Source organism: Nicotiana sylvestris, chromosome 5, assembly GCF_000393655.2.
Source record: "Nicotiana sylvestris chromosome 5, ASM39365v2, whole genome shotgun sequence".
Taxonomy (NCBI): Eukaryota; Viridiplantae; Streptophyta; class Magnoliopsida; order Solanales; family Solanaceae; genus Nicotiana; species Nicotiana sylvestris.
In genome coordinates this window covers 93,155,447-93,180,260 of record NC_091061.1, presented here as the reverse complement: position 1 = coordinate 93,180,260, position 24,814 = coordinate 93,155,447, and the positions used below count along the sequence as shown (strand labels likewise).

The 24,814-nt window shown below is 36.5% G+C and overlaps 1 protein-coding gene across 4 annotated transcripts in view; it reads right to left on the bottom strand.

Moving 5' to 3' along the window:
* Positions 1 to 971: 971 nt before the first annotated feature.
* The window catches only part of LOC104247422 (purine permease 1-like), a 33,857-nt gene continuing 10,014 nt past the window's right edge, over positions 972 to 24,814 (bottom strand). For 2 of the 4 annotated variants that reach the window (XM_070174527.1, XM_070174530.1), the window contains one exon: positions 2,660 to 2,814. Coding sequence is in view for 3 of the 4 variants with exons in the window: in XM_070174530.1 (XP_070030631.1) it covers positions 2,776 to 2,814 (39 nt within the window). In the remaining variant the exon portion in view is untranslated. Of the gene's footprint in view, positions 1,025 to 2,659; positions 2,815 to 3,222; positions 4,382 to 24,814 lie in introns of those variants that run through there. The other 2 variants (XM_070174531.1, XM_070174528.1) reach the window with 2 other exon arrangements.

Here is a 24,814-nt window from a genome sequence, read left to right as displayed (position 1 = left end):
CAGAAAAGGCACTAGAAGTTAAAACAAGAAGCAAGAGAGAGCTCGTGGATCAAACGCCGTAAATTTCTCTACAAGTTTCAAGCTTCAAGCAATCAAATTTAAGCTCAAGAACGAAGAACAATTCAAGTATTCAAGATCAAGAATGAAGTCAAATCAAATACAAGGCGTTCAAGATCAAGACTACTTATTCGTGTTAAAATTCATGGCAACAATCAAAGTGTTCACGACGGATAAATCAAATTACAATTCAAGATTGTTTACCGTAAAAATGGTAATAACAATTAAATTTGTTGATGGGATTCTAAAAATAAGTGATCTATTTTTATGCTAGTTTGTTAAGCAGTTGATGCTAAATGTACGAGATGTAAAGACAAAATGGAGTTAAGGAGAAAACTATAATCAAACCAGTAGAACAGCTATTCGGGGCCTCGAGCTTGTCGATCCGGAGCCTCGGGGTCGATTCTAGGGCTCAATCTCGAGCTATCGTGGGTGATCGGATTGGGGCTAACAAATATGAGATGATAAATAAAGGCTCTTTATGGCCAATGATAAGCAATAAATGATGAACAAATAAGAAGGTAATAAATGAAAGCAATAATATCAATAGAGTATATGAGAGAGCAAAGAGAATGTTTTCTATATTTCTTGTGGAGAAATGGGAGCAACATGGTTTAGAAGAATGGTAGGAATGCCCCTTATATAGGAGGGAGGTCTTAACATAGTACAAATACATTAACTACTCGGATACGGGGATGTGACAGCTAGATTTGATGTCCTGACGCCCTACATTGGGTTTAGAATAGCCTGCTAGGCTCTGTCAGTCTTAGCCAAGTATCTTGGGAGCTTTCCTCTTTTCTAATATAGCCGTTGGTCTGCACTGCCCCGAGATCGGGCCCCGACGACCCTTGACAGTAAGCCCCGACCTCAGTCTCGAACCTCGAGTAGCACGTTCGCGGGGCACCATAATGCTGAGGAAATTGGCCACCCCCGATTTTACCGTACACAAAGATCAAGCTCAAAGGCCCTTGAATTTATATTGGAAAAGTAGAATCAGAGGAATCATAGAGATTGTAACACTCAAATAGTTGAAATAAAATACTATGATTGTTGCAATATTTTTCGGTCTTGATTTTATTTTCTCGATGCAAATTTTATTGTCTACAAATTTTGGCACGCCTACCCTAATTCATACATATAAATAAGGCTACATATGTCCTTCAAAGACGATCTCAACAGTTCTATAAACTCTCGGAATATGCACAAAGAGTACGATCTCCGAATTTTCATAAAACTCTTGGAATATTCATTAAGAGATCAAAGACATGTCAAATATATCTTGCTCAAATTTCTAGCAACATTCAAGATCCAAACGGAGTGCTGCTACATGCTTCTTGATCATCAAATAAATCAAGAAGATGCATATCATTCTACGTTCGAGAAATACGCCGTTAAGGCCCTCGAATTATAGATAATAAATCGGAGAAAAGAATCAAGGGATAAACAGAGTTGTTACCCCCACAATGTTTATCAATAAAATTCTTTTTTTCTCTATAGTTATTTGTGATTGTAGTTTTATTTTTCTATGCAAACAAATTGGCACGCCCAATAGGACCAGTTCTGCCATTCATTTCCCCCTGCAAATCGAAAACTACAAGTTTCAAAATTATCTATTACGATAATCGAGTACTTCAAGTCTCGTCTTCAAGTTTCGGCAAGTCTACACCCCGACAAACCTTGAAGTAGGGGGCATTTGTAGATATCAAAGTTTTAACGGATTAGCTTAAATCCTAAATTCAAGATATTACTAGACGACTTTTGAAATTCTAGGAGTCTATTAGGGATGTTTGGAGGCTACTCCACCAAAACCCTAATTTGGAGGCTACTCTACCCTAACCCAAGGTCACTCCTATAAAAAGGGTTACATATTCCTTTAAAGGATATCTCAAAAATGGCTATCATATATCCCATAAATTTATGGGATACTCATAAAGAGATCAAGATATGGCCGGATAATTCTTGATATTCAAATACTTCAAGAAGATCCATAACATACTTCCATGGATATCAGATACATCCAAGGAGGTATGCATCATACTACGTTTGAGAAACATGCTACTCCAGCTCTCGAATCATGGAAATAATCAGGAGAGAAGAATCAAGGGAATAAACAGAATTGTACTCGCATCATTTTACAATAAAATTATGTTTGTTCATATTTATATTTTGGTTGCAATTTATTTTTGTATCACAAATAAATTTGATGCAAATAGAATTCATGCAACCCATCCTTTGTATCTGCGGGGTGAAACTTGCAATCTCCTGGAAACTTAGACACCTGCATTAGTTGAACTATTTTTCTTTTTTAACTTACTGAGCAGATCACCAATCAATATCGACCAAGAGCTCGGAAGACAGAAAGGAAGTGAAATCCAAATAAAACAACAATCAAATCTCTCTATAATAGCTTTATCTATTCCGAATATTTTTGGATGTTATAGCGAAGTGCTGTTATATAAAACATATATTGTAACATAACATGAAAATTGGTTCCGAAAAAGCTTGTCTTTTATAGTGAAGTATTGTTATATACATAGAAATGCTGTTATAGAGAGATCTGACTGAATATAACAATCTTCTTCATCAGTGGAGCTAGCAGAAATGACAAAAGCAATCAAATCAGCAACTTTAGCCATCTCGACACATGCCAAATGTGCCATTACAAGAATACCAGCAACTATAAAGTACATAGATCGATAGTTCACCATATAATCTCCATTAACTGATTCCGAAATCATCCGCCAAGGATCTATTCTTCTAGAACAAGTAAAAACAAGTAAAAGAGCCTCAACATGCTTTATTATATGTGGCTTCACATAGATGTTAGTTCGAGGTACAAGTGATCCAAAAGTCCAATGCACATCATAAGACAATTATAACCAGCAATGAGCAAGTTCCTGACAATCATTCTGTTGAATATCCCTCTCCCCTTGTCCAGCCAGCCCATTTTGATATACGTATATGTATCAATCAAAATAATCTCAAACAAAGCTAGGGGAAAATTACTAATTTTTACACATGGCCAAGTATCAAACCAACAACATATATGACTGTCGAAATTACCGTAGAGACACATATTATCAGTGAAAAATGCTCTCTCATCCTAGATCATTGTAACTACGAAACCTGACAGTGTCTCTACTAGAAGTTATGATTCTAGTAAACTTTTGCAGGTAACAACTCAATCGTTGAAAATTATCATATTCGTTAGGCATCAAATCAACCTTAACTCATCCATATTACTCAACTTGACAACTAATTACTTGAAATTATTGACCTCTTCCACCAACTTAGATGAAGTGATACCTAATGGAGGAGGCTCAATAAGGCTATCACAGTAAATATAGTTCAAGAGGGATGATATTATCAACGGGTGAAATTTGGAACAACCTTCAGTGTTGCACTTTCCATCACCCTTCACAACCAAATTGTTCATCAAATCACCAATGAAACTGGAAATATCATATGCAACAGAGACAATATCAAAAGAAGGAACTAGGTACTGCGCGATGTAGAGATTAAGTACTTTAGTAACACAGGCTATGAAAGGCTGATAAACCTTCTCTTGTTTCCGGATAGCAGCAAAGTCAACCAAGATATCTCCGTTGTTTTCAAAATTTTCCTTATCTTCCAATGCTACTACATCTCCATCACCGTTGATGTGGACCAAATGAGCCTTATAGTCACTACAAATTAGTGCATAAATCCTCTCCCATTCACATACAACATCAAGGGCAATAGAGACACCTCCACTGCTTTCAAAATCTTCTTCAACCTCCAGCGGCTTATTCCCAACACTATCATCCTCTTGCTTATCCGTCATATAGATTCCTCCATTTGAGAAATTTTATCGAACACCTGAACCTCGATTTCTCCATTTCCGTCCTCCACCATTTCCTCTTTCACTATTTCCTTGCCAACAGTAAACTTGGTCGCCCATTGACTATTGCTAACTTGTACATGAACTCGCCTGGCCCTCTTTTTTCTCAAAAGCTTAGCAGTAGTAGATTGACGACCAAGCTCATATTTGCGCTTCTTCCTCCAAGCTTTCTTCTTGCCACCGGTGACACCTCTTTTGTGCTTAGAGTATCGAGAGCGTAGAGAAAATGTTGTGAGATCAGAGTTCTCTGATTTGGGGCCTAGGGTTTTGAAAGAAAAAGAGCCAAATGAATCCACCACAGAAGGAAAATGAACTGGGTGAATCACCTTCCCTGGAGTTGCTTCGTTGGTCTCAAAATTATCATAGCTAAACTTCAGGTCGTCAAATGCCGAGACGCTCATCAACAAATTGAACCAAATAACACCCGGGATTGGTGCTGTCAACCTGTTAAACAGGTGGAACCTGATACGGGTAAGGATGTGAATACCCATGGTAATACTCGTACGAATTTGGTGAAACATAAAAATGGAAATCAGCCATGGCTGCGGTAGCCAAGACTTGCGGTGGTTGGTAGTAACCCTTGTTTAACTTGGTCACAGAATTGGGCCGAGAATCGTCGGCTCTGATAGGAATTCCACGTTGGAATTGCCATGAAAATAGAAAGCAAAAATTAAAGAGAAAGAAAAATGTAGAGAAAATGATAATTAATTTTTCATTCAAGGTATGTTCTACAGTGAGTCATAACACAGTATAAAAGTCTGAACTAACTAGTAAGCTAACTAATGAAAATAACATAAAAAGTAGGATTAAACTATGAATGTTAAAACTTTTATCTTGACTTGGCACTAACACTTTAATATCAATGTACTACTTTGGAAGCTCAGTACTACTATTTTGTTACATAAGGGGTATTGTTAAGAAGAAATTAGAAGAAAAGAACAAAAAAAAAGTTAAATTTCAGCTCTCAACCTTAAGTGAGAGTCACCCCCTGTGCCATAGTGTTCGGTAGATACATTTTAGTGGGAGTTGAAATGTCTTACTGGGTACAAAGGTATGTTTAAGCGTATTAACGAAAATTAGTTGTTAATGTCAAATTTAAGGTGTTGTGTATGTATTTGACCATAAAGCGCAAATTTATCTTCCTATTTTCGAATATTGTCTCCATTTAATATCCGTTATACTATCGAGCAAATTTACCCTTATCATTAGCAAAGTATTAAAATCTACCCCTAACAGAAACTCCCAATTCCCAAATTCCTTTCATTTAAGAAACTTATTTATCAGAAAATTGTCATCTTTAGCTTATCTAGACAACAATAACAACCCAATAAAATTTCATAAGTGGGGTCTGGCGAAGGAGTGTGTACGCAAACCTTACCCTTACCCCGAACTAGTAGAGAGACTATTTTTCATAGGCCCTCGACTTAAAAAGATGAAAAAGATAATAAATCAGTACCAGTAACAGAAGTCATAAAGATAATACTAACATCGTAAAAACTAGAAAATAGATTGAAAAACAATAATAATAACCAATAATAATTACACGGTACTATGAAAACGAAAAAAATAGTATGAACACAATATTAACCACTAGTAGTCCGAGACAAAATACTATCAGACTAGCCTCAAACCCGGTTCAAAGAAGAAAAATGCTCAACTACCCTCTAACCTTTGACCCTAATGCTCGACCTCCACACCTTCCTATCAATGGCCATGTCCTCGAAAATCTAAAGTCGCACCATGTACAGTCTGATAACCTCTCCCCAATACTTCTTAGGCCGCCCTCTACCTCTTCTCATACCCGCCAAAGCCAACCACTCATATCTCCTTACCGGGGCATCTACACTTCTCCTCTGCACGTGCCTGAACCATCTAAACCTAGCTTCCCGCATATTGTATTTCATGGGAGCCACACCCACCTTCACCCTAATATCTTCATTCCTAATCTTGCTCAACTTAGTGTGTTCGCACTTTCATCTCAATATACTTATTTATGCTACCTTCATCTTCTGGATGTGAATACTTGACTGGCAAATACTCTGCCCCACACAACATAGTCGATCTAAGCACCATTCTATAGAATTTACCTCTAAGTTTCGGTGGACCTTCCTAGCTATTCTAGACTGAACTTAGTAAAACTTGGCAATAAATTTTTTTCATTTTCCCCTCCATTCCTCGCAACACATAAAGATGGAAAAAAAAAAAGCAAAGTAAAATCTCATCAATATTACATAAAAAACACGAGGTCGTCGAATATTCCCAAGAAGATAAATATCAAATCATAAGAATCAAGAAGCGATGGTTGTAAGGTGAGAATTTCACCAACAAAATGAGAATTTTGAGCAGCGGACACCCGTTTTACATGGAAAAAAAAGGAGGAACCCTTATAGATAGTTCTTTTCAAGAAATAAATAAGATCCAAATTATAGGAATCAAAAAAAGGGGTTTTAAAGCTTTTTTAATTCTTTTAAGCAAGCATTGTAACTATGACAGAAGAGAAGATGGCAGCTGGGGAGAAATAAAAAGGAGAAACTTTTATACAAGCTTATTTTTAAGGGAAGTAATGGAACCATAATTTTGTGAGAATTCAAAAAAAAAGGATCTTTCTTGAAGTTTTTTTAGAATGTTTGTAGTACCCTTTTGGTCGAAGCAACGAAGGAGGAACAATATTCTAATAAATAAGTTTGTTAAATGAAGGAAATTTGGGAATTGGGGGGTTTCCATCATTAGGGCTAGGCATCGAAAAAAAGTGGATACTTTGTGAATAAGATGGAGAAGATGATTTTATGAGTCTATACTCGTTTTAGTATTGGTTGTTCTGATACCATAAAGGAGTAGAATTAGGGAAAAAGGCTTGCAATATTACGTTGATAATATGCTCTTAAAATACAAAAGAATTGTGTGGGAAAGAGTCACATTATATCAGTAAAAATAAATGAATCATATCAAAAATCAAAATTGTAGAAATAAAAAATATACAGTAATGAAATCAAGAAAAAAAGATATTGATTTAGTGATTATTTCTATCCTAACTTCGCTCCATTACTCTGTATAGAAATAAAATGGCATCTCTAACTAGAGAGTGCAATAATGCCTGAACTCTAAAGTTTACATGTGAACGATATACTTTAACACAAGAATTAAGGTTCAAAACGGAAAAGATGTAGACGCACTCTACCTTGTAACAAAAACAAACTTCTCTATGTTGACCTGGATGCCAGACCTTCAAAACAACTTCGTTCCAATGCATCTTAAGCTGTATATATCTAAGAATACCCAAATATGCAATTATCTATAGTTTTTCCTCGACTTCTGAGGACAAGGTGGAAATTAGGCAGAAAGAAAGCTCTATTATGTGAGAATAATGCAGAGAATATAAAATGTATGCAATGAGTTGACTACAAAGTACTTAAGCACATTCATACATGTAAATAAAATTTGTTGAGGTACTCGCACCTCATGTAAATCAAGTTTGATGATTTAATGATATTGGACGCATATCATTTGAGTTGGAAAAATTAATTCCTATTGATAGTCGGATGGATCTCGTTCGTGGGCTATAAGGACTATATATTAGCATGCTGGAGGAATATATGATAAAAAAATTCATGAACTATAAAAATACTTGTAAGGAAAGGAAAAGCGTGTGAAGTATTTTAAGGAACTAAAATAGAATCTCTTTAGGATTTATTTCCTGAAGAGATAGCCGAATTATTTTGTGTCTTGGAGTTAAAAATGAAAAAGGATTTGACCAACTTCTCTCGTATATCAAGCATCATATTGTTGCTATTGAAGAACACCATTATTTCGTACAAACATTGAAGTTACTCTTGGTAAATTGTATTCATAGCAAGAAGGTGCTTTCAAGAATTCAAACTGCTCAATTGAAAAATTATGTCCAAAGACAAAGTCGCTTAAGTTCTTCGAGTCATTGTTCTTTAATTGTAACCTATTTTTCTTTTGAGAAGTGTATTATTAGGTTATTTGTTGCGCAAAATTGTGGGTTAACTAGCACACAATCGCACACAAAAAAAAAATAGAGAAGAAAAATAAACACAAGAATTTAACGAGGTTCGACTAAGCCTAATCCTCGGGGCAGAAGCAGAGAGTGTTTTCCACTATGAATGAGAAGAACAACAAAATACAATATATAGAATCCCAACTACAACCCCTATATATGATCTTAAATAGTCCTAAATCTATAAGAGAAAGGTTTTCCAATCCAACAAGGACAATAAGTTTTTCTTTACCAAAACTATTAGAATAATGAATTTTTTCAAACCTATAGGAATTATGGGCTTCCTAGAAATACAGTGAGATAATTCAAGCCACAAATAATAGATCTCCTTCCTGGCTTCAATTCTCTTCATCAACAGGAATAATGTTTCTCTACCTTGCCCTCAACCATTGTCACGTATATCAACCAAGTCTAGGCAACACCTAAACTTGTTAAGAGATCCAATCTCTTTAACTATAGCACAAATTTGTCGTTTTGGTTTTGTACTCGAAATAGCTTCTAGATAGCTATTACACTCAAACGCATCAACGGTCTCTGCAACTGACAAAGCATATCCCATAGGATTCGTATATCTAAGAAGATTCCTATCAGCTACGTTTACAAACCTTTGCAGTCGGTTGATCACTCTTTTCTCTCTACCTATTGCAATGCTATATGGTTGATGTTTCTCATGTGCATTTATATTATAATCTTGATCAAGATTTTACACCTCCTCCGCTTCATCTACTATAAAACTACTAGGTCTAGCTATTGGAGATTCATTTCTAGATCTATGCGGTCACTGACACTATGATTTGTTTCTAATATTGCCTTCTTCCTCTAACTGTCCAGTGGGGTAGATTCATTGAATGACACTTCCCTACTGATAATTAACCTGGAGTTATTTCATCTGTGCACCACAACCTATAACCTTTCACTCCAGTTACATACCCTAGAATTCCCTCGACTCAGGGTTTCCATCCCTCACATAAGTATAAGCAAGACAACCAAATATCCTCAAATTTGAATAATGAGCATACGAACCGGATCATACCTCAAAAGGAGTTTTTAACTCAATAGCTGTGGATGGAGATATGTGATCAAACAATAAGTTGTATTGATTGCTTCATCCCCAAAATCCTTGCTAACACATGAGTGTGAAAACATGCTTTATGCCCTATCACAAAACATTCTGTTCATACGTTCTAATGTACCATTCTATTGTGGTGTTCCGACACAAGTGCGAATTGTTAATATGCCCTCTATGCTGCAGAGATTATTTAACTCAGAATTGCAAAATTTCAACCCATTATCAGTCCAAAGACGCTTAACTTTTCTTTCCGTCCGCCTCTCAGACACAAATCTTCCATTTAACAAATGTGAAAAGTGCCTCATCTTTTATTTTTAGAAAATACACTCACACTATCCTTGAGTAATCATCAATCAAAGTCATAAAATACTTGGCACCACTCTTGGAGGAAATTCTGTTTGGACCCCATATGTCTTAATGTATATAATCTAATTTATCTCTAGTCTTGTGCTCTGCCTTCTTGCTGAATCTTACCCTTGTTTGTTTACCAAAAGACATTTCTCACACAAATTCAAAACTTAATATTTGTACCCATCCAACAAATTCTGCTTGCTCAACAAAGAAAATCCTTTGTCACTCATATGACTAAGTCACAAGTGCCATAACTGAGACTGATTCACCTCACCTTTTTCCAGAAGCTACAACATCTTCCCCTTCAATTACACTGGCTTGAAGATGATACAATTTAGAATATAGTTTATCCTTCATAATTAACATGAAGCCTTTACACACTTTAAGTATTCCATTCTCGAATTGGAACTTATACCCTTGATCTTCCAAAGTCGAAAGGGAAATCAAATTTCTCTTTATCCGAGGAACATGCCAACACTCAATGTTTCTGATAGTTCCATCAAACATTCTCAATTAGATGTTACCAATCCCCTCTACTGGTAATGGATTATCATCTCCCATATAGACGGTCTCACTCATCTGCTTGTAAGTTGCAAACTAATTCTTGTGTAGACACATATGGAAAGTTGCACCCGAATAAAGAACCTAGGAATTATGCCCATGACTAGAACTCACGGCACAAACTTTACCTACATAGTCACTATCATCAGAACTACTACAAGTGTTAACAATATTTGCAGAAATATCTACTTTATGCTTCCCTCTTTTCTCTTTCAGCTTAGGACAATCTGTTGTAGTGATCTTGCTCCCTGCACTCATAACAGTTCTGCTTTCTTTCTCTAGACTTCGAGCTGATGGTTGACTTTTTTTCCTGTTAAAGTCCTTTTGTTATGTTCTTCCTCTACTCACAAGACCCTCTCCCTCAATTCTACTATCTGGAAAGCTTTTTTCAACTCTTTAGATTTTAATGCATTACTAACATCTTCTGGTGAAATAATGTCTTTCCCATATAGCAATGTATTAGCAAAAGTATCATAGGACGGTGGTAAATAACATAATACAATCAAGGCTTGATCCTCACTCTTAATTTTGATATCCGCATTCTTCAAGCCCATTATAATTGAATTAAAATCATCAAGGTGAGTTTTAACAGGTGTACCTTTGTTCGTATGAAGATTGTGTAACCTCTTTTTTAGGTTGAGGCGGGTTGCCAATGATTTCTTAGAATACAGATCTTCCAGCTTCTTCCAAACTGTTGCTGCAGAAGTTTCTTAAGTAATTTTTCGAAGAACGCTATCTATAGCGATCATGAAGATCGTACTCAAAGCCCTCTTGTTCATGTATGCCTTCTCTATCTCTTTCATATATTTAGGAAAATCCTTATCAATTGCCTTCTATAATCATTGTAACACTAGGGGCGATTTGATCCTAATCATTACAATTTGAAACTAGAACCTCCATCAAATTTCTCTACTTTGTACTTTGTTGAATATGATGAAGACATCTTAACCCTAGATTATATGTAGAAACCCAAAACTCGCTATGATACTAATTATTGCTCAAAATTGTGGGTTAACCATAACACCATCACACAGAAAGCAAATAGAGAAGAAAAATCAACACAAGAATTTAGCGAGGTTCGGCTAAGGCTAATCCTCGGGGTAGAAGGTAAGATACTTTTTCATTATGAATGATAAGAAAAACATAATAAAATTTATAGAATTCCCTACTACAACCTTTATATATAGATCCCAAATAGTCCCAATCCTATAAGAGAAAGATTTCTCAATTTGACAAGGATAATAAGTTTTCCATTCCCAAATTTATTAGAACAATGGATTTTCCAAAATCTATAGGGATTATGTAATTACCAACCGATTATTATGACTATTAGCATTCTGTTTGGTGGTTTGAGGTCTTGAGTAGCTTCATATGATATCTTAAAACTTGCGTGTATGATCGGTGTTAGTTTTCGAGTAGTTCAAGATTAATTTGGAAGAATGATTTTCCATTTAGAAGCTTTAAGTTGGAAAGGTTAACAGAGTTTGACTTTCCTGTATTTGACCTTGGATCGGAGTTTTGATGGTTCTATTAGTTCTGGATGGTGATTTTGAAATTAGGCGTATGCCTGAATTTGAGTTACAGTGTTCCTAGATGATTTTGAGGCTAATTGCTAAAAAATGGAAGTTTGAAGGTTTGGAGAGTTGATAAGTTTGACCCATAGTTGACTTTATAGTTATTGATATCCGTTTGAGATTTTAAGTCTTGGAATAGGTTTTTATGGTGAATTATGACTTGTGTGCAAATTTTGGGGTCATTTCCAGTTGTTTAAACGTGTTCGACGTAAGTTTGAAATTTGAAAATTTGAAATAGTTCGTTATGCTTGAATTGAGATGCGATTCTTGGTTTTGATGTTATTTTGTGGGATTTGAGGACTCTAATAGCCCTGTATTATGCTTTGGTATTTGTTGGTATGTTCAGATGGGATCTCAAGGGGCTCGATTGTATTTCTGATTGATTTTGTATTATTTAAGAATTTGCACGAGTTGCTGCTTCTGGTGTGCCGCATCTGCCGAGGATTGGTCGCAGATGCGAAGTTGCACCTGCGGTTGGAGGTGCGCACCTGCGAAACTTGGATGTACTGAGAATTTTCTCTTCTGCGCTTGAGGAGCCACATATGCAAAGCCGCAGATGCAACTGGTATGCGACAGATGCGATGATCGGCCTATTGAGGGATACTTGTAGATGGGAGATTTGAAGAAGAAGCGGTGTCGTAGGTGTGACTGTTTGGGCACAAATGCGAATTCACTGGCAGCTTGTTATATTTCGAGGGTTGGCTCATTTTATCATATTTTCAGATCAAAAGCTCAAATTTGGGCGATTTTTGAAAGGATTTTCACCATTGGGATTGGGGTAAATATTTTTGACTCTAATTTTATTGTTATACATGATTCCAGCTTTAATTTTGGCATTTGATTGATGAATCTAAAATAGAAATTGAGGGTCTTTGGCGAAACTTTTTAAAGTGAATAATTGGGTTTTGAACACCGATTTAGAGTCAGATTTGGATGAAACTTATTTGGTTGGACTAGTATTCGAATGGTTTATTAGAATTTGTGAGTTTTGTCAGGTTCCAAGGTGAGATGATGATGGGATTCTCGTGTCTTCATATGATGGCATGATAGATGCGGGCGACGCGTGGGATTGAGGTTTGCATGTTAAAGGTTGCGATTCTGTTTCTAAGAGTAGGTCATGAGTTCTAGACAACATTGTCGTTTTAAGATGTTTAGAAGAATGGTGGGACTATTTGGTATCATGTGAAGAGGGTGTGTATTTCAGAAAGGCGCATTGTGTTTTGAGTTGAGGATGTTGGATTAGTATTACACAATTCGCCTGGTTACTGGCTGCTAATGTTCAAGCTTTGCTACATGGCGTAGAAGATTCACGGGAGTGTCTCTTGTGAGATGATTGTGTATAGGGGATGGTTCAGTCATTTAAGTGGTAGAGTTGGGATCGAATGTGGAGATTCTTGTATTCTTGGGAATTTGATACTAGGAGTTCTCAGAGGCGGACTATTCCTTGATTGTGGACTATGAAGATATGACTTGAGTTAGACAGCTGATGGCATGTGTTATGGATAGGTTACTGTAGATCTTTGGAAGGTTATTTACCTATTTTGGGAGGATCTTAATTGATTTAGCGGCCCATTGGTAGGCCCAATAAGAATGTGTATTCTACATCGGATTAGGCCTGTTTACTTAGCATAACTATTGTTGGGGGTGTGTCATCGGCTAGAGTTGATCTTATTCATGTTTTAATATGTTTCTTGTGCTACTCTTTAATGCTAGGACGGGCTGTGAGACTGTTGATTATTTAGACACATGATGTGATTCTATTTGGGCGTTGTGGCAAAATTCGAGTAACATGGCTCTTGGGGTATTGAATAGTCGATTGTGCCTTGGTTATATTTTTGTGTCTGCGGTATATTGTGCTATCCGTTTCTCCATTGTCATGGTCATGTACTTCGCGTGTTTGTTGTTATTATGTATATGGTTGTTTATTGTGAGCATCATGGCTTGAGGTATTCCATATGGTCCGGTGTGTTTGTATTGAGTCACGCACCGCAGCGGAGTTATGCTAGAATATGATTCTTTGTGCTTATTTCATGTGTTTTGTTTCTCCTTTGTGAGATGGTTTCTTAGCATTGTGATTTGTGATTGTATCTGTTGAGTTTGCAGGATGGTTCTCTCTTTTGATTCCCCTTTCATCATCGGTTATATTTGAGTTGTGGCTTGAGGTGCACAATTTGCATCATATGTAGCTCTAGGTGTCATTGGTGTGGCATGCCAATCGAGTAGCTTGCACTGTGTAAAATGAGATTTTTGGACCTAGGATTTGAGCTATTAGATCTGGTTAAGGTATGTTTGGAAGAGTGATGTTAGTAACCAACTTAGAATTTGTCTATGGTTTTTAGCGGGCGAGAGAGCTCCACGACTTGATGATCTGATGAGTGGTTATGAGTTTATACATGTTTCTTTCATCCTTGGTAGTGTATGAAGGTTCATAACAAGGTTTTATTTGATATGAGGTATATCATCGGTACCGGGTTTGTTATTGACCAGCTTTGGTGGTCGGAAGTTAATGCTCTAAGTATCTGAGTTATGTAGTATATCATGTAATTGTATCCTGGGATATGATTATGGCTTGATACAACTTGTTTAGATTTATACATTGTATAGATGCATGGATCGAGTCTTATAATGAATTCTTGATGTTGGAGATCCGATTCTACGATTTACGGACTAAGGTTGAAGAAAGAATCTTCAGTTAAGTTGTGTTGACGACTATATGGATTGGGGTGGCGTGGGACCACCCATAGTAATGTGTATGGTGTGATTATACTGTGATTTAATGGCTTTATAATGACTCTTGGCAAGTTTGAGGACGAACATATATTTAAGTGGGGGAGAATATAATGATCTGACCGATAATTTTGAGCATTAGCATTTCGTTCAGTGGTTTAAGATCTTGAGTAGCTTCATATGATGTCTTATGACATGCATGTATGGCCAGTTTTGGTTTTCAAGTTGTTCAGGATTCATTGGGAAAAATGATTCTTAATTTAGAAGCTTTGAGTTAGAAGGGTTGACTCAGTTTGACTGTTCTATATTTGACCTCAGATCAGAGTTTTGATGGTTCCGTTAGTTTCAGATGGTGATTTTGGACTTGGGCATATGCCCAAATTTAGGTTAGGGGATTCCTAAATAATTTCGTGGCTAATTGCCAAAAGTTGAAAGCTTGAAGGTTTGGAGAGTTGATAGGTTTGACCCATAGTTTACGTTGTGGTTATTGACATTCATTTGGGATTCTGATCCTTAAAATAGGTTCGTATGGTGATTTATGACTTGTGTGCAAAATTTGGGGTCATTCCAAGTTGAATGGACATGTTCGATGTAAGTTTAGAATTTGAAAAATTGAAAAAGTTCGTTAGGCTTGAATTGAGAAGCGATTCATGGATTTGATGCTATTTTGTATGATTTGAGGCCTCGAGTAGGTCCATGTTATTTTTTGAGACTAGTTGGTATGTTCAGACAGGGGGCTGAAGTGTGTTTCAGATTGATTTTGGATTATTTTGAAGTTTGCATGGGTTGCTAGTTCTGGTGTGCTGCCTCTGTAGAGGATTGGTCACAGATGCGAAGTCGCACCTGCTGTTGGAGGTGCATACCTGTTGAACTTGATCGGACTGAGGAATTGCTCTTCTGCACGCATGTAGAGCCGCATATACTGCTGGTACATCGCAGATGCGATGAGTGGCCTTTTGAGGGATACTCGCAGATGCGAGGTTTGTATCGCATAAGCGTTGTAGCAGAAATGACTGTCTGGTTGCAAATGCAGATTCACTAGCATTTTATTATATTTTGAGGGTTGGTTCATTTTATCATATTTTCAAAATGAGAGCTCAAATTTTTACGATTTTTGAAGGGATTTTCACCATTGGGATTGGTAAGTATTTTTGACTCAGATTTGATTATTATACAATATTCTATATTTGATTTTGACATTTGATTTATGAATCCAAAAGAGAAATTGAGGGGTTTTGGCAAAACTTTTGTTACGCCCCGCAATATTATGTCAATATTACGTCCTGCAATATTAAGTTACAACAATATTGCACTCGACAGTATTACATTACGATGATATTAAGCTTTACAGTAATAAGTTACGACGATGTTGCATCCTGCAGTATTTTACGTTGAATTTGTCATAAGGTAATTGACATTAGTCCAAGGAAAAGATTATTTGGGGATTATAAGGATTATACTATTTTGCAAGTAATTAGTAAATTTATAAAGGTGAAAGGGGGAGCAAGTCTAAGAAAACGAATTTTATCAAAGTTTGGCATTTTGGGATAAAATACGGCCCGAGCTAAAATACCCGACATTTATGGACTAGTGTCATACAAGGTACTACATGGCTATATTAGTAAGGTGTACAAGGTATGTTAAAAGAGAGTAGTATTTAATTAAGTTGAGATAATTTTTAGATTATACGGGTAATAGATTAATTACCGGGTAACGAAATATTACCCCGGTTAACTAATAAGTGGATAAATTAATTAATTATCCCTCCCTACCCCACGTGGCAAGAAGCCACACAATTAGAAATGACTATGTCATCATTTCTGCCAGATGGATTGTATCAATTCAACCAAGGCATGACTAAGCCTTAGCAAGTGAGACTTAGCTAGTGAAACAATTGACTAGATATAAAGAATGGGGCATATTTCTGTAGTTTGGGTTTTCAAATCAAGAAAGCTAGAAATGTTCAAACACCAAGAAAGCTAGGAACATTTAGAAACCAAGGAAACTAGATACGTTCAAAAATCAAGGAAGCTAGAAACGTTGAAATGAAGTAGTATTTTTACCCAACATTTGAAAATTCATAGCAAAGATTGGTTCCAATTTCAGAAGCAGAAACATATATTTCAAATAATTCAAGTCAAAGAATTTCGTTCCAATTACTTCTTATTCTGTCAGAAGAAGAAATTTTGTCCATATTTCGCAGAAGCGGATTCGTTCAAATAATTCTGGGAACAGGTATGTTAAGGCTATCCCTTCTTTCTTTTGGCATGATCCATACGATATGAACGAAACGTGTAAATGCACAAATTCCATAAGTAACTATACTCAAAGAAGTAATAGAAATATCTATGTTCTTTAATTCCCATGTGTCATAATATTTTATCATCTATTCATGGGTCTTAGAAAAATACGAAAGTTGAAAAGAGTTTACTTTATGATATTACTCAGAGGCAAAATGGTCTTATGACATTCCGAATAATTTTATTGATGTACTTTTTACGCACTGCATTCATGTGCACTGACCCATGACCAGATGGCGTTATATACGCGTATATATGTAAATATATGTATATGGGATATGGGAAAAGGTTATGGCGTTATATACGCACCACCACCTGGTCAGCTGGTATATGATGATGTTGTTGCCCACAGTGGCTGAAATATGATTCAAACGGCATTATATACGCATATATGGGTATGTATTCAAATGGCGTTATATACGCATATATATGTATGTATTCAAACAACGTTATATACGCGTATATATGTAGGTATATATATGTATGTGGGATATGGGAAAGGTTATGGCGTTATATACGCACCACCACCTGATCAGCTGGTATACGATGATGATTTTGCCCAAAGTGGCCGCTATGATATGATGGGATGCCCTCAGAGGCTGATAATGTTATGAAACATATACCTATGCACGACATGACATTCATACGCATATGCATGACGCTGAAAGTAATATATGATTTACAAAGTTATTCAGATGTACGGGTTGAGTCATGTACTCCATATGTCTTCCATGTCTCCTATGTATTTATTTATGTGCCTTACATATTCAGTACATTATTCGTACTGACGTCCTTTTTGGCTAGGGACACTACGTTTCATACCCGCAGGTCCTGATAGACAGGTCGAGAGCCTTCCAAGTAGGCTATCGGCTCAGCGGAATATGTTGGTGCGCTCCATTTGCTTCGGAGCTACGTATTTGGTTAGTATGATTTAGACGTCTATTGTTTGGTATGGCGGGACTCTGTTCCGACCTTTGTGACACCTATGTACTCTTAGAGGCTTGTAGACATATGTCGTGTACGTGGAAGATTATATGGCCCTGTCGGCCTATATTTGAGTTTATAAATGATTATGTTAGCCTATTAGGCCCATATGTCACATGTATATAATGATGTAATAATAAAGGTACATTACGTTGGTACTCAGTCAAGTAAGGTACTGGGTGCCCGTCGCAGCCCATCGGTTTGAGTCGTGACAAAAGTGGTATCAGACAAGTTCTTTCTTAGGGATGTCTACAAGCCGTGTCTAGTAGAGTCTTGTTTATGGGTGTGTCGTGCACCACACTTATAAGCAGGAGGCTACAAGGCATTTAGGATTGTCACTCTTTTTTCTTACTCTAGATCGTGTGGTAGAGCTCACTTATAAAAGTCAAATTCCAAAATTATTTTTTTATTATTATTTGTAATAAGACGATACCTACATCCAGAAAGAAGGTTGGGAAGAGAAATAGTTGTGGAAGTGTTGAGTAAAAGGAAGTCGATTTTTCATGATGCATATGATAAGTAAATGTACTATCTTTAGTAGATCATGTATGTGCTAAGACGTATAAGGTTCTTGATGAGGAGCTTTATGGCAAGAATACTTATCCACTCTTACGGTAAAAAAAAAGGAATAACGAAATCGAAAGTTAGACACAAGTTTTAGCAAGTAAAATAAGAAAGGTGAAGAAGGGTACGAGGCACCCAGTTAATAAAGACTATCATTCAGGAAGGAAGATATAAGCATTTTGCGTTACCTTCAACAATAACAGATGTACGTACAATTGGCCACACCTATCTCAGTCATGCCCTATGGGGGTTAACAAAAGTAGTATAAGAAGATATGATGGATGAATTGATTGTGTCAGTTGACATTTCCGAAGAATATTGCAAATGTGCTAATAGATCTCTTTATGAGACACCTAGATGGTCCACTCCAAAATATCGCAACCAGATATGAGTAATACAAAGACATTCACTATAAGCCTTGATGGAATAAATATTACCTTAGTGTGGCTCGTGTCCCTAGTAAAGCGAGAAAGTTAAGTAACTTGAGAATGTCGTATTGAAGTTTTCACAAGAAAAGGGATATGCAGAAATATTAGCAGAATAATGAGAAGAGAGATAAGGAAGTATTATAAATAAGGTGTGATACATGGATGCAAACGGTAGAGTGTTACAAAACCTATAGTCAAATGAAGAAAGAGACGAAAGGTGATGGTCTTTAAGACAAGGAAAGAGTATAGGCCATAAGGTTATATCCTCATACCAAGAAATAAGTTCGAGACTCCAACACGACTACCAGAGGGGAGAGTTAATCTCCAGAGTAACAGAAATTAGTATGGACTGGTAAACAAGATAAACTAAATATGAATTAAGGACTGAATGATTGGAAAGTACTAAGCGTTATGGGAATTTTGGATTTCGTTCCGGCTATAATAGAAGGGACCACAGAAGAAGATTCACAATGAATTCAGAAAATAGTCATTCAGGGAGACGCTTCCCTAGAGCAAGCAATGTAAGCAAAGTTAAGTTTAAGAGACTGCATGTGCCTGTTACGCTAAGTGTCACCCTCGCGAGTAAGGGAATTTGTCATCCTTGGTACAGAAGAATTGCCGTAAGGCGAGTAAGGATCAATGATATTGAGAAACGACACCAAAGATGAAGAGGTAAAACATCTATAGGTAGATCCTCGTCCTCGTGGCTTCAACTCTTAGTACACCCCTAAAGGGGGGAATATGGAGTGATGTGGCATTAATTCAGAATTAAGTGGTTCTAGTGACTATAAAATGGTAAAGGAATAATGCGATAAATGAAAGAGGAATGAGATGGAACTTATCCAAATCTTACAAATACGCTACGATTCAAGAATATTGTGTAAGAACGACATCAAGGAAAGGAAGTAAAGGTTCCTGCCCGAGCTGTTATTGATAATTAAGGAGCCAGTGCGAGACGTAAGTTAAGACCAAGGAAATAACCCAAGAAAGATTTCGCGGAATAGTGACATGAGGATGTGCCAACGAGTAGTTAGTAGTTGATTCAGGGAGAGCCTATTTATGGCTAGTCAAGAAGCTACAGACAAATCAGCATATCATGCAAGATAAATGTAGTATACCCCAACATGGAGAATTCAGCCTCGCAATAATGTCATTATAATACTGGAGATATATTCAAATAAGAGTGAGGGTAGTTAAAGGTACCGTATGAGTTTTACGGAAATAAATAAGAGTGACACTGGAAGACAATCAAAATATTACTTCAAAAGCAACCCTACAAGCACAAGGGTGTGGAAGTAAGTAACTAAGGATAAGTATAGGCAAGGAAGGACATCAGAAGGTCTGTCGAGTATACAATATAGTACGCTCACAACTTTACAGGAGTCAGAGAGTCTTCCCTAAGTAATACGATGAAGGACTAGTTGAAGAGACAAGGAAGAAGGCTTCAACCTAAGCACAATGACCTAAAGAGGAAATGGTTGCGTGACAAAAGTCTCCAAACAACCTTGTATGCATTCCCTAAGAAAGTGGCACCTACCGTTGCTAATGAACGGGGAGAAAGATCAAAGGTAATATTCTAGACTATATGAGTTGCACAAAAATTCTGGCATGTGTGGGAACTAGGATGAGTTAAGTATGCACGCAACAAGGGATAGAAAGACCAGAAAATTAATTGCATACGTTTAAAGAAAGCTGAGATGGAACGAAAGGAATCATTCTATCAATGATCTAGAGTTAATACGTTATGGACAGACTCAAGATTTTGGAGAATTATACTTGTTGACAATCATACAGCTATAGAAGACTCTGGTATAAGTTAAAAGAAAGAATTGAGCCCAGGACAAAAAACAAAGGATTGAATTATTAAAGGATTGTATCATGCATATTCCATAACTCCCATGAAAGGATAAGGTAATAACTGATACCACAAGCCACAGATAGGGAGATATCTTAAGCCTACATAGAGGCTGATCAAAAAGAAAAGGAGACTAAAGGGTTACATCGACTAAGCAAAACAGGAAGGACCAAGAGAATTATAGACCTCAGGATCACTCTTAAGTAGCAGAGGTATAAGAAAGATAGTACAGTAGCCATATTTTATAATAGCTCTATAATGAAAGCCAACTGAAGAGTATCATCCTCATAAGAAGTGAGTACGAAGCTCCCACTAGATTATGTATGCACCAGAGGTGTATGAATTATAATAAGAGCTTCAAGTTATGGATGTGAATTATACCTATGTGGAAGGGAGGTCATAAAAGAGATAGAAAATACAAAGCCAGATTATAAGGTAAGAAAGGTAAAGGTGAACAACGTACAAGAAACTCAAATGCAGGAAGTTGTGAATAGTCCATATTTTGGATAGAAGGCTATAAGCACGGGAGTCCAACAACCGAGAATGATAGCGGCATCGTCGGCGGCATGTTTTCCAACCTATGGTTTCTAAGTACTGAGAGATCTAGTTAAGAGAATAGAGAAGAGTTGGGGACAATGTGATGTATCGCTTGACATTCCAAAATAACATAAGAAAATTTATGGTGCAAGCAAGTTGAAGGAAAAATGCGAGTATTATAAATGGACAGTTATAGGTCGCAAGCTAAAGTATGGTAGAGCGACAAAGTTTTAAGAAAACGTGAGTAAGAATGAGGAAAGGCAAGTGAAAAGGTGACGAGAATGGATAAGTCCTCAGGATTAAGTCCATGAAAACAAGAGAGATAATGGTTTCTGTAAGTTATTGAAAGTTCAGTATAGCCTGAATGAACTCAAAGGAATCTAAGAATAATAACATTTAGAAAGAATGAAATGATGGCCTAGTAATAAAATGAAGGGATAATTGTGACAGATAAAGGATGACGTTTGGGCCTTCGTTTGAATAATGATTTGAAAAAAAAGAAGAAGAGAAAATAGAAGAAAAGAAGGAGAAAAATATTTCGCTGGTGGAACCAAATCAAGATACCCTCATAAGGTGAATCACATTGAGACACTATGAAATATGATTATGGAAATCACTTCAAATATTCCTCAATACAACGTAAGCCCTAGCGATAATGTATTACGTAAAAAGTTTCAAGTCTTCAAGTAAAGGATTATCGATCAACATTGAGGCGAATCAACAATGGTCAGACATAAGTTACACAGTATGACATGAGGTTAGGACATGATTCTTAAGAAGAACGGTAATGAAGGGGGCATTGAAGGACTGAGATTTATACCTAAAGGGTAGGCAACAAAAGTAACTGGGAACTTGGTAAGCACACCTAATAAAGGTAGATTGAAGCAAAAAATTATAGTATAGTATAACCCATGTAAATGTAGTAAAGTCATGTGAATGGGTAACCAGATCTATAAAATAAGATATGGCCATATTCGCAAGTTCTACAAAGTATCGAGCAAAGGACTTCAGTATACCTATAGAGGCCCAGAGAGGTATCCTATTAAGCCTTGTATATATTTACAATGTAAGGCCTAGAGATTAACTAAAAGATTAAAGGAAAAAGGAAAGATGAATCGCATAAGTGCACCTATAAAGCCAGGGTCATACAGGCTGCATGACAGGAGGTAACAGAAATTGCAATATTAGGAAGATTTCAACCACAGGTCATGATATGAGCAAAAAAAAGACTAAAGGGGGGAATACCCTAGATTTTGGATTTATTCACAGAGCAACTGCTTAGATGGCAAGAAGAGTATTAATGTATTCACAAAAGCTATAAGTTACGAAAATGATAAGAGCATTAGTCAACATTCGAGGACGAATGTTTCAAAGGGGGGAATGATGTTACGCCCCGCAATATTATGTCAATATTACGTCCTGCAATATTAAGTTACGACAATATTGCACTCGACAGTATTACATTACGATGATATTAAGCTTTACAGTAATAAGTTACGACGATGTTGCATGCTGCAGTATTTTACGTTAAATTTGTCATAAGGTAATTGACATTAGTCCAAGGAAAAGATTATTTGGGGATTATAAGGATTATACTATTTTGTAAGTAATTAGTAAATTTATAAAGGTGAAAGGGGGAGCAAGTCTAAGAAAACGAATTTTATCAAAGTTTGGCATTTTGGGATAAAATACGGCCCGAGCTAAAATACCCGACATTTATGGACTAGTGTCATACAAGGTACTACATGGCTATATTAGTAAGGTGTACAAGGTATGTTAAAAGAGAGTAGTATTTAATTAAGTTGAGATAATTTTTAAATTATACGGGTAATAGATTAATTACCGGGTAACGAAATATTACCCCGGTTAACTAATAAGTGGATAAATTAATTAATTATCCCTCCCTACCCCACGTGGCAAGAAGCCACATAATTAGAAATGACTATGTCGTCATTTCTGCCAGATGGATTGTATCAATTCAACCAAGGCATGACTAAGCCTTAGCAAGTGAGACTTAGCTAGTGAAACAATTGACTAGACATAAAGAATGGGACATATTTCTGTAGTTTGGGTTTTCAAATCAAGAAAGCTAGAAATGTTCAAACACCAAGAAAGCTAGGAACATTTAGAAACCAAGGAAACTAGATACGTTCAAAAATCAAGGAAGCTAGAAACGTTGAAATGAAGTAGTATTTTCACCCAACATTTAAAAATTCATAGCAAAGATTGGTTCCAATTTCAGAAGCAGAAACATATATTTCAAATAATTCAAGTCAAAGAATTTCGTTCCAATTACGTCTTATTCTGTCAGAAGAAGAAATTTTGTCCATATTTCGCAGAAGCGGATTCGTTCAAATAATTCTGGGAACAGGTATGTTAAGGCTATCCCTTCTTTCTTTTGGCATGATCCATACGATATGAACGAAACGTGCAAATGCACAAATTCCATAAGTGACTCTACTCATAGAAGTAATAGAAATATCTATGTTCTTTAATTCCCATGTGTCATAATATTTTATAATTTGTTCATGGGTCTTAGAAAAATACGAAAGTTAAAAAGAGTTTACTTTATGATATTACTCAGATGGAAAATGGTCTTATGACATTCCGAATAATTTTATTGACGTACTTTTTATGCACTGCATTCATGTGCACTGACCCATGACTAGATGACATTATATATGCGTATATATGTAAATATATGTATATGGGATATGGGAAAATATTATGGCGTTATATACGCACCACCACCTGGTCAGCTGGTATATGATGATGTTGTTGCCCACAGTGGCTGAAATATGATTCAAACGGCGTTATATACGCATATATGGGTATGTATTCAAATGGCGTTATATACGCATATATATGTATGTATTCAAACGGCGTTATATACGCGTATATATGTATGTATATATATGTATATGGGATATGGGAAAGGTTATGGCGTTATATACGCACCACCACCTGATCAGCTGGTATACGATGATGATTTTGCCCACAGTGGCCGATATGATATGATGGGATGCCCTCAGAGGCTGATGATATTATGAAACATATACCTATGCACGACATGACATTCATACGCATATGCATGACGCTGAAAGTAATATATGATTTACAAAGTTATTCAGACGTACGGGTTGAGTCACGTACTCCATATGTCTTCCATGTCTCCTATGTATTTATTTATGTGCCTTACATACTCAGTACATTATTCGTACTGATGTCCCTTTTTCCTGGGGACACTGCGTTTCATGCCCGCAGGTCCTGATAGATAGGTCGAGAGCCTTCCAAGTAGGCTATCAGCTCAACAGAAGATGTTGGTGCGCTCCATTTGCTTCGGAGCTGCGTATTTGGTTAGTATGATTTAGAAGTCTATTGTTTGGTATGGCGAGACTCTGTTCCGACCTTTGTGACACTTATTACTCTTAGAGGCTTGTAGACATATGTCGTGTACGTGGAAGATTGTACGGCCCTGTCGGCCTATATTTGAGTTTATAAATGATTATGTTAGCCTATTAGGCCCATATGTCACATGTATATAATGATGTAATAATAAAGGTACATTACGTTGGTACTCAGTCAAGTAAGGTACTGGGTGCCCGTCGCGGCCCATCGATTTGGGTCGTGACAACTTTTCTAAAGTGAATAATTGAGTTTTGAATATTGATTTGGAGTCGGATTTGGATGAAACTTGTATGGTTGGACTTGTATTCAAATGGGTTATCAGAATCTATAATTTTTGTCGAGTTCTAGGGTGCGGGCTCGGGTTGACTTTTTGGTTGACTTTAAATATTTGAATAAAGATTTGACCTTATCGTTTGGGTTTGATTCTTATAGTATTATTTGATATTTTCGAGTTGCTTTTGGCTAGATTCAAGCTGTACGAAAGTTAATTCGTGCATAAAG